Source organism: Orycteropus afer, unplaced genomic scaffold, assembly GCF_000298275.1.
Source record: "Orycteropus afer afer isolate SDZICR_OR568_19922 unplaced genomic scaffold, OryAfe1.0 scaffold00057, whole genome shotgun sequence".
NCBI lineage: Eukaryota > Metazoa > Chordata > Mammalia > Tubulidentata > Orycteropodidae > Orycteropus > Orycteropus afer.
In genome coordinates, this window is record NW_006921644.1 from 6,207,890 (window position 1) to 6,218,557 (window position 10,668).

Below are 10,668 nucleotides of genomic sequence, written 5' to 3' on the forward strand. Positions count from 1 at the left end.
ATGAGACAAAGTATATGTGAACTGCTGTATGAAAAGTGAATTTACTCTGTAAATCTTCACCCAAATCCTAAAAAAAAAAAAAAAAAAAATCTTTTAAAACGTGAAAAAGATCTAAAAACCAAATAAGACTCTAAGAAACATAAGAGTACTGTCCCTCAGCAGTCTCAGCAGAAGTTCAAGGTCGAGGAAGGCTTATCTCAAAGATTTATGGGTATGACTTTAGTCTAATGGAATGAATTGCAGTAATAATCATAGGTGACACACCAAGTTTTAAAACTAATTATACTGGCGGTAACACTGCCTCCTAGGGACTGAAACAGTTACGAGTATAATGTGAAAAGGGGCCGAATTTCCCAAATTCTGCCAGCAACTATGCAGGTGCAAACACGGGCTACTTTTCATGGAAATGGAAGGATGACACAGAGGGCTGCCTATGGTGGGCAGCTTCCACCTTGCTCCCTTGGACGACTTGTTCCGTGTCAGGAGGACATTCAAGCAGTCCTGCAGAGATGCCACATGGTGGGGAAGTGAGGCTGCTGCCAACAGTCACATGGATGAGTCGTCCTGGAAGTAGGTCCTCCAGCTTCAGTCAAGCTCTCACATGACTGTGGACCTGGCCAACGTCATTTGACCTTGACGAAACACTATGCAAGAAGGACCCAGGCAAGCTGTACTTACTTCCTGACCCACAGAAAGTATGAGTTAATGTAGTTTGTTTTAAGGAAACATGGTTTGAGGTAATTTGGCACATCCCAACAGATAATACAAGGAGAAAGACCAGAAGAACATGAGTCATGGAAAGTAAATGGACCGTGCATGCCTCGTTTATCGCACTTCACTTTATCGTACTTCGCAGATACTGCACTTTGTACAAATCGAAGTTTTGTGGCAAACCTGGGTCAAGAAAGCCTACTGCTGAGATTATTTTTCCAACAGCATGTGTCTAACTTTGTCCTTGTCACATCTTGGTAATTCTCACACTATTTCACATTTTCTCATCATGCTATAGCACACTTACAACTACAGTATAGTGTAAACATGACTCTTATATGCACCGGAAAACCAAAAACTTCTTGTGACTTGCTTTACTACGATACCTGCTTTCTTGGTCTGCAGCCGATCCTGCAGTATCTGTGAGGGAGAGATGCCTGTGTGTTTTGAGGAGGGAGTGAACCATCGTGTCAATCCTGTGGAATGGTACAATGTCTGACACCAAGATGACGACAATGCCTGCACACAGACCCCGAATTTCATTCAGGCATCTGGCTTGTGGAGAAAACGTTATGCTCAGTCTCCTCAGTTAAGAATACTGAGAATTATGTAAAATTCTTCTGTAGGACCTTCGTTAAATATTTCTTCTCAAAGTCTGTGATTTCTCAGTGGCAATGGGGACATGGGGTACTGCAGTCATGTGATGTATCAGCAACCTTCTCCTATGGACATGCCAGGTCATCATCAGCCTGAAAGTAGAGTCACCTGCCCTACAGCCCCCCGAGTGCCCAAGACACTGTAGGTGCTCCCACAAGTTAAGCCTGGTGTAAAGTTTATTTATGATACAAAAGACTCCAACAATATTTGTCTGGAAACAATCACTACCACCAACTCATATTTAGGTTGCACTTTATATATTAAACGTACTTTCACCACATTGTATTGCATGCTCACGACAAATCTCATGAGGTACATTGATAGAAAGGGCAAAGAGAGTCATTTCCAATTCCCAAATGAGGCAACTGAGGTCTAGAGAGACTTCCGTTGTTCCTTGATTAAGGCCACACAAACTATCTGTGGCTAACGCAGGTCTTCTGAGCTCGTGGTCAGTGCTCCTTCCCAGACATCCAGGCAATATTCACCAGGGACGGTTCATCTCGTGTTCACTTGTCCAACTGCTCTCAGCATAATTCCAATGACCTTCTGCGGCAATCCATCCTCCTCAGCATGTTGCAGTGCTGCACTTTTTGGTGAAAGATGGCATCACTGAGCCTGAGCTTTAATGATCAGATTTTTCCTAAACTTTAATCCATCCTCAGAGGCCAAAACCTGACACCGAGTATATCTAAACACTCATTGCAGGCTCCGCAGGCATGCCACCAAGGCATTCAGCAGCCGTCGACGGGAATATCTTGGATGTGTAATAACTATACTGATAAAAACAACGGCTCATGTGTGTTGAATGGCACTTTGTATCCTTTGTCTAGTTTATTCCTCATAAGAATTCTATGACGTAGGATGCAGGTCTATTCGTTTTAACATCACACAGCACCATCTGGTCACAGACATAATTGCACTTGCAACACAAAGTGAACAGCTTTACCTAAAGCTTATGCTTTCAACAGCTAATGGCTCTCCTGCAAAAGCCTCACCTCCCCAGAGGGTGAGTCAGGTACTGACTCTGGTCCCCCACGTTACCAAGCCTATTGGCATTTTGCCGTACGATCCTGCATCAGTAGGCCTTTTAGTGCATTTTAAGTGTGTGCATACTGTCTGGAATGGAAATAAGTGCACCTTTAGCTTCTGAGAAATTCAAGTAAGACATTTCCAACGTAAGCCTAGCTCTATGACCTCCACTGTGCCCTTTAAAATAGAAGGACATAAGAAACTACATTTCAAACTTGCCTTGGCTTTGTTTTTCTCACATCAGACACTAGTGTAAGGAGGTAAGAAATGAAGATGTAATCCAAGAATTTATTCTTCAGCAATGATTTGAAGAGTCAAGTACCAGCACCAGACATCACACCATATACCTATCACCCTGTGCCTCGTGGGAACCATCTCTGCAAGTGTGATCAGTGACTCATCTTGGGCTCCTCCTTCACACAGACAGAACCACAGACGGAGGGAGCCACGTGAGAGTGGCCGTGACCAGGATGAAGACCAGCAGCCCATCCCAAACAAGACACCCTGAGTCACAACTCTCGGGATGTCGGCCATGACCGTGGGCTTTAAACCATTCTACTACTTCCTGGAGGCTAAACAGCTGAGCCTTATAACCCAGCTCTCTCCTGGCCTTCTCTAGACTAAAGTAATGCGTGATGCCAGTTTTGTAAACTTCTGCGCGGGTGAGAAAGGGCTGGAAGTTGTACAGCCAACTCAAAATGAAGTGGGCCATCTCTGTTAGGAAAGCCAGGCCATAGATGAGGGTTAATGGCAGGCGGATGGACGGGAATGTATAGCCCAGGCCCTCAACCAAAGGCCGGAAGAACTCAAAATTGTTCACGGGCCTGCCATCTGAGATGAAGTAGGGCTGCCCTGAGGCGACATGGCCCTTGTCAGCTTTCAGGGCCTCTGAGGCCAGAATGTGAGCCTGCACTAAGTTATTCACATGGACAAATTCAACCAGGCTCCTGGGGTCCCCATACACAAACTTGAACAACCCCCTCTCAATGTAGCTCACAATCCTGGGAAGGTGCCTCTGTTCTCCAGGCCCATAGATGCCAGCTGGTCTCAGGGCACAGGTTCTCAGGATGCCGCTGCTCCCTTCTAGGGCTGTGCCATTTGCCTCCAGCACCTTCTTCTCCGCGATCGACTTGGTCCGAGAGTAATGATCAGGGTGGAGATGAAGGGGCAGGTAAGGCAGAGACTCATCCCCGTTTCTGATGGCTTGCCCTCCAAAGACAACATTGAAAGTGCTGGTATACACTAACCTTGGCACCCCCCTCCGCCTGCAGGCCTGGAGGATGTTGTCTGTGCCCCCAACGTTGACTGCTTCGATCAGGTTCCGGTTCAGCTGCTCCCGCCCCGACATACCATAAGAGGCAATGTGAAATACACAGGTGACATCTGCACCCTGGAAGGCTTTCTCGATGTCAGAGAGATGGCGAATGTCTCCATGGACAAACTTGATTCCTTCTGGGATGCTCTGAATGGGGCTGCTGATGTCAAACAGAATCACATGGACTCCCTTCTGGTTGAGAGCACAGCCTAGGCTGAAATGAGACAAAGTGAAAGCTAGATCAATTGTGCCTTGACTTTGACACCAACTGGGGAGAGAAGGGACTGATCTCAGTCTTCTTGGCTTATCCGGAGGCCCTCCCTTTACATCGTCATTTTCTAAGTCTTATATAATTTTTTTAAAATATATTTTATTGAAATATAATTAACGTAGGGTGAAATACACAAAACTAAAGTGACATGGGTCAATGCACTTAGTCTTATGTAATTTGTGCAAAGAATACCATGGACTGCCAGAAGAACGAACAACCATGTCTTAGAAGAGGTTCAGCCGTAACGCTCCTGAGAAGCGAGGATGATGAGACTTTGTCTCTCGTACTTTGGACATGTATCTAGGGCTCAGTCTCTAGAGAAGGACACCATGCTTGGTAAAGCGGAGGGTCAGAGAAAAAGACGAAGACCTTCAACAAGGTGGGTTGACGCAGTGGCTGCAACAATGGGCTCAAATACGTCAGCAACTGTGAGGATGGCACAGGACCAGGCAGTGTTTCCTTCTGGGGCACACAGGGTCTCTATGAGCTGAAACTGACTCAATGGCACCACCACCACCATGTCATTTGCCATTCAAATTATTTGAAAATAAAACTGCTTGTTTCTACTTAAATTATAATTAGAGAGGCTTTTTCTTCAGAGAGACTGGGGTCTGCATTATTACTTTTTTTTTCTCTATCCACCACCCATTCTCTGAAATATTTATGAATAATAACGTAACTAGGAAAGAAGAGCCATTGGTTTAAATTGGTTTGGGTAATGTGACTAATCACTCCCATCCCCAACTTAATGACCTTAGAAAGATTTTTTCTAAAAATTCCTAAAAAGCAGAATAAAGCTACAGTTCTCAATTTCAATGTCCAAGTGGTATGTTACACAGTTTACTGCTGGTTTATCACTACACAAGCAAATGCAAGTCAGGGTTGTACTAATGTCTGAGTAGAAAGCTACAGTTTCTCCAGGGACTATCAGTGAAAAACCTCTTTGGGCATATATTTCAGATATACTGACCGGAAACCAACATAGCCACCTCCTCCTGTAATGAGGACAGTTTCCTTTGGAGACTTTTGAGAGTCCATTTGTGACAGCTGGAAGATGTAACTGAACCTACAAGAAAGAAGACCACCGAAGAACTGATGCCTTTGACTTATGATGTTGATGAAGAATACTGAATGTACCATGGACTGCTAGAAGAACGAACAAACCTGTCTTGGAGGAAGTACAGCCAGAATGCTCCTTAGAAGCGAGAATGGCCAGACTTCATCTCTCGCACTTTGGTCATGTTGTCAGAAGGGACCGGTCCCTGGAGAAGGATGTCATGCTTGGTAAAGTACAGGATAAGTGAAAGAGGAGGAGACCCTCAACTACATGGACTGACCCAGTAGCTGCGATGAGAGGCTCAAGCCCAGCAGAGACTGTGAGGTTGGTGCAGGACCGCGCACTGTTTCATCCTACTGCATTTGGGATTCCTGTGAATTGGAACCAACTCAGTGCACCTAAAGAATATGCAACACTATTACTGATGCAAATGCAACTATGATTCCCCTAACTTAAGACTACCAAAACAGGAAGGTATGTGTGCTAGTACACAGAAAAGCCAAGACCCACTTCTAGCCACAGCTGTGTGACCTCAGCCCCCTCCCCTTACCTTCCTGGGCTTCAGGTTTCTTCAGATGTGATCTGGGAACAGTGGTATCTGTCCTACCTCCCTCACAAGGTCATTGTGAAGGTTCAACAAGATAATGTACCTGGGAGTGCTATGAAATCCACAAAGCACCTATCAAATGTAAGGCATTATAGTTAATCCTTGGAAGGAATGAAAGTCTTTTAGAAAAGAATTCAAATTTTGTAGGGAGAAGCACTTCCCCCCTCATACCAATCAAGGACAGAACTCTAAAGCAAATTCCCAACACCTTTTGTTTAAAATAGCACATGGCAGCATGTTTAATATTAACCTCATACTTAAAAAAAAAAAAAAAAAAAGGACATAGGAGACTTTTTGTAGCAAACCACATTATCTGCACCACCCCCAAGGAAATCTTGCATGAATCTTCAAGTTAAAGTGCTCAGCATCTATGGGGGTGGATTCTCTCCCTATTTTTCTATACAAAAAAAGGAGGAGAAAAAAAATCCTCTCAAGGGTCCAAAACGGCCTTCTTTCAAAACCAAAACAAAGTGTATTCTTTCCATTTAAGGGAAGAAATGGGACAGAAGGCACACGTGGGTCCCCCAAACACATTGGGAATATTCACACACACACAGACACTCACACACACATACTCAAGTCAACAGATGCTCTGAAGTGTGATACCAAGCAGACAACCCGGAGTCCTACCACTGCCCCTTCCAGCTCTGGCCCCCAGGGCCACCACCATTGCCCATGAACAAGGAACACGACAGAGTCAGCTGGGCCTGGGAGACTGGGGCTCTGAAGATCACCAAGAGCCTGCACAGGGATCTGTAAGGATGACGTCAGTGTACACGCACAAGGAACAAAAACTCTGTGCAGCAGGTAACTGCAGTGTAGACATCTCGCCTCTGCCCCTGAATGATTTTGTGGTTTGCCCAAATCACTTCTTTGGACTTCACTTTTCTCTCACAGCAAAGCCGTGCCATGTTATACGCACTCTAAGGTTTCTAAACAACTGTGTGCCATGGTGGAAAACACACACACATACTTAGTGCTCACTGCCAGAAGCCAGGCAGAGGTGGGGGTGCTGGGTGCCATCGAGTTGATTCTGACTCACAGTGAACCTGTGTCACAGAGAAGAGCTGCTCCATAGGGTTTCCTAGGCTGTGAGCTTTATAGAGTGGACCACTCCTGGTATGTTCAAACTGCTGACCTTGTGGTTAACAGCCAAGCATTTAACCAATGGGCCAACAGGGCTCCTACTTTCTCTATATTAACTACTTAATCCTCTTACTAACTCTACTAGGAAAATACTATTGGGGGAATGGTCTGCCTGTATGCAATCCCATCCGGGCAGCAACAGCAGAAGCCCTGGACCCAGGACATCTCAGATAAGGAGGCTGGGAAGTGGGTCTCTCTCTCTGCCTCTCTCCCCCAGATCCTTCTTGTCAGGGAAGCCATCCCCCTGTTCTGGGAACAAAAGAACTCTGTTTCTTGCATGTATGTGGGCACAATAAGGTATTTAGCCAACCCCACTTCTGCAACTGTTCCCGTGGGGTCTATGGCACAAGAGGGGTACACACAGAGCATCTGCCCTGCACTGGCCATTCAGGGCACCCGGCAGCCATGGGAGATGGTGCCCAGGTGAAAATGACCTCACTCCCTTCTCCATGCGAGTAAAGCATTAGTCCCAAGCACCAGCACAGAGTAAGTATGTCTTCTTTTGGCAACCTTGAATGCTGGTTCATCAGGACTCTTAACCACTCGGCTGCACAGTCTTAAATGGAAAAACTAGACTTTGGAGTGAGTGACCTTGGACAAGTTAACCCCCCTGAGCCTGTGGCCTTGTCTAAGAAGTAGAACTAGTAAGAAGCTCACAGGCTTATGAAGACCTGATGGGATAATGTATAAAAGCACCAAGCAAATTATCTGATGTACTGTGGGCCCCCCATAAATGCCATTTGTCCTATTTCCTTTCTTTCAACTCTCAAGTTTGGGGATTTGATTACTCTATTATATTCCCGCATCCCCTGATTAAATCTCTCAAAAACCCAGGGTCAGAGAAAGTGTAACAAGCGCCAGGTAACTGTACAACGTGCACTGGATTGCCAGGAAAGCTGACCAGGTCACTGATGGCTGAAGACGAGATCCAACAAGCACCTGTCTCAATGGATTGAGATGTGGAAGGAAAGAGGAGTGAGAAATACCAGGAACACTGAGCAAGGTCCTGTGGAGGGCAGCAAACCAAAAACCAAACTCCCTGCCATCGAGTCGGTCCTGACTCATAGCGAGCCCTCCTTGGGTTTCTCAAGCGGTATCTCTATGGAAGTAGACTGTCCAACCTTCCTTCTGAGGAGTGGCTGGTAGGTTTGAACCACCAGCCTTCTAGTTACCAGTCACATGCCTTAGGCACTATGCCACCAAAGCTCCTGTGGAGGGCAGCAGATGACTCCAAAGGTCAACTAAGTAATCACCACACTGAGGTTACCAAAGAATTCATGAAGAATGACCATACCGGCATGCTTCGTATACGCAGAATGCTCTTATGTAGCCAGTTCTATGATTTCAGGTAATATGTTTGGTTCTCTGCATGCAAACACAGCAGATTTTTCAACCCAGACGTCTTACGTCCACCTCCACTCTCTGGTCGTAACCTCCCTCTGGCTTCATCTCACACCATTCCACCATTGCCACTGTGCTCCACCCACATTTCCCTTTCTTTAATGATTCCACGCTCAGCCTATATGTGGTCCACGTGCACCTCTGTCTGACTTCTCCGTGAAACAACATTCCACCAGTGCTTTGCGGAGTGCATCCTTCCCCAAGGTTTGCATCTGCTCCAATGTTCCTGGTCATGGATTAAATGGTATCCCTACAAATCCTGACCTCAACACCTGTGGTTATAATCCATCAGGGATCATTCTTAGAATACACATTTTGTTATGTTAACGAGGAAGTATTGATATAGGGTGTGTCTTAAGTCAGTCTCTTCTGAGATATGAATAAGCACACGTGGGGGAAGATGGCTGCCATGCCCCATTTCTGTTTGTTAAAGCCACCTGCCTGTGGTGTTTCTGTTACAGCAGCACTAGAGAACAGCAACTCAGGAGAGGCTTCTCCAATCACCCCGTCTAACAGTACCCTGACCTTACTTTAGGACTTATGGCAGTGCACTGATTAAAGCATTTGGCTGCTAACCAAAAGGTCGGTGGTTTGAACCCACCAGCTGCTAATCAACTCCATGGGGGAATCTGCTGTGAGCAACTGAGTAGCTGCCTTAGGGATGTGGTCTGCTTCCAATATACAAGAAGACACTTTGAGAAAGGTCTTGAACTTCTTGGCTCATCTGTATCCAACATTTGGCCGAGTCATCACTGAGTGGCCTGCCATGTTTCTGCCAATCTTGGGATTGTTTCTGGACTTGAACTAGTGGCCTGCCATGTTGCTTGATAATCTTGGGACTGTGCCATTTTACTTGTCAACTTTGGGTTTGTCAGCCTTACCAGCCAGCTGCTGCCTGAGTGAAAAGATGCCTCCAGCTTCAGTGGGCTGGAAGCAAGAGGCAGAGCTGAAGCCCAAGGTCGAGGAGCCTTCACCCAGCCCATAGAGCTGGCACTTTAACTTGGACTTCTAGCCCTCTGAACTGTAAGAGAATAAATCTCTGTTGAAGCCACCCACTTGTGGTATGTCTGTTAGTGCAGCACTGGAGAGCCAAAACAAAACATATTTGCATTTATAAATACTTAAAGTACACAGCGCAACTCATGTTCATTGTAGCACTATTCACAACAGCAAAAAGACAAAAACAGACTAAATGCCCATTAATGGAGATCAACAAACTACGTTACATACAGAACAATGAAGAATCTGTGAAACATCTCCTCACATGGATGAACTGAGAGTCCCTTACACTGAGTGAAGTTAGTCAATCACAAAATGACAAATATCGTATGAGACCACTATTGTAAAATGTCAAGAAAGGGTTTCACAAAAAAGAAATATTCTTTGATGGTTACCAGGGTGGATGGGGAAGGGAGGATAAACCACTAAGGAGAGGGTAGACACTTATTAACTCAGTAAAGGAAAAATAAATAATAATAAAAATAAATGGGAAAAAAATGGTGCTAGGACAACTAGGTCTCCAAACTAAATAACTAATTACAGTGCCCACTGCAGAGAGGATTTCAGCTCAATGCTGGGGTAAACAACGTGTGATGGGAACAGAGAGTGGGGGCAGGAAAGTGCTTCTGATGGGCAGACCAAGGAGGACTTCAGACAAGAGTGAGTGCCAGAGCTGGAGCAGGACAATTCACAGGCTCTGGGCAGTCTGAGACAGGCAGAGGGATAGCACAGACTGAGGGGACCTTACAAATCAATGTGCACAGCACAAGACAGGCTGGGTTGGGCAACCACTATGTCAAGTCTGCTGTGGCGGGGGTGCAAACTGAACCCACAGTGTGTAGCAGGTGACCAAGGGCAGAAAGGTAGCCTGGGTGGGCTTACAGACAGCCTTGAGTCTGCTGGGGGTCTGAACTCTATCCTGTAAAGAACAGAAGTCTTTGAAGGGTTACAGCAGGGAGCTCTGGTGGTGTAGTGCCTAAGGCATTCGACTGCTAACCAGAAGGCTGGAGGTTCAAACCCACCAGCCACTCCTCAGAAGGCAGACTGGGCAATCTACTTCCGTAGAGATACCACCTTGGAAACTCAAGGAGGGGTTGCTGAGTCAAATCTGACTTGATGGCAGTGAGTTGTTGTTGTTGTTGTTGTTGTTTTTTTTTGTTTTCTCTAAATAGAAATAATAACAACCACAGCTATATTTACTATTTATTATGGGCTAGGTGCTTTAAAAGAAGCCCTGGTGGTGGAATGGTTAGACACTCAGCTGCTAACTGAAAGGCTGGCAGTTTGAACTCACCAAGCAGCTTGGCAGGAGAAGAGCTGGCAGTCTGCTTTTGTAAAGATTGCAGCCTAGGAAACCCTGTGGGGCGGTCCTACTGTGTCCTGCAGGGTTGCTGAGTCAGAATTGATTCCAGGGCACAAAGCAGCAACCCAGGTGCTTTAAAGACTATTAAGGTAACCTCAGGACAGTCCTCTGA

General features: G+C 45.8%; 1 protein-coding gene across 1 annotated transcript; it reads right to left on the minus strand.

The window, feature by feature from the left end:
- Positions 1 to 2,812: 2,812 nt before the first annotated feature.
- Positions 2,813 to 5,021, minus strand: SDR42E1 (short chain dehydrogenase/reductase family 42E, member 1). Its single transcript, XM_007939125.1, has 2 exons — positions 4,954 to 5,021; positions 2,813 to 3,926 (listed from the first exon to the last, which is right to left on the minus strand). Exons 1-2 carry the CDS (start codon positions 5,019 to 5,021, stop codon positions 2,813 to 2,815), a joined length of 1,182 nt encoding a protein of 393 aa, XP_007937316.1.
- Positions 5,022 to 10,668: the final 5,647 nt, after the last annotated feature.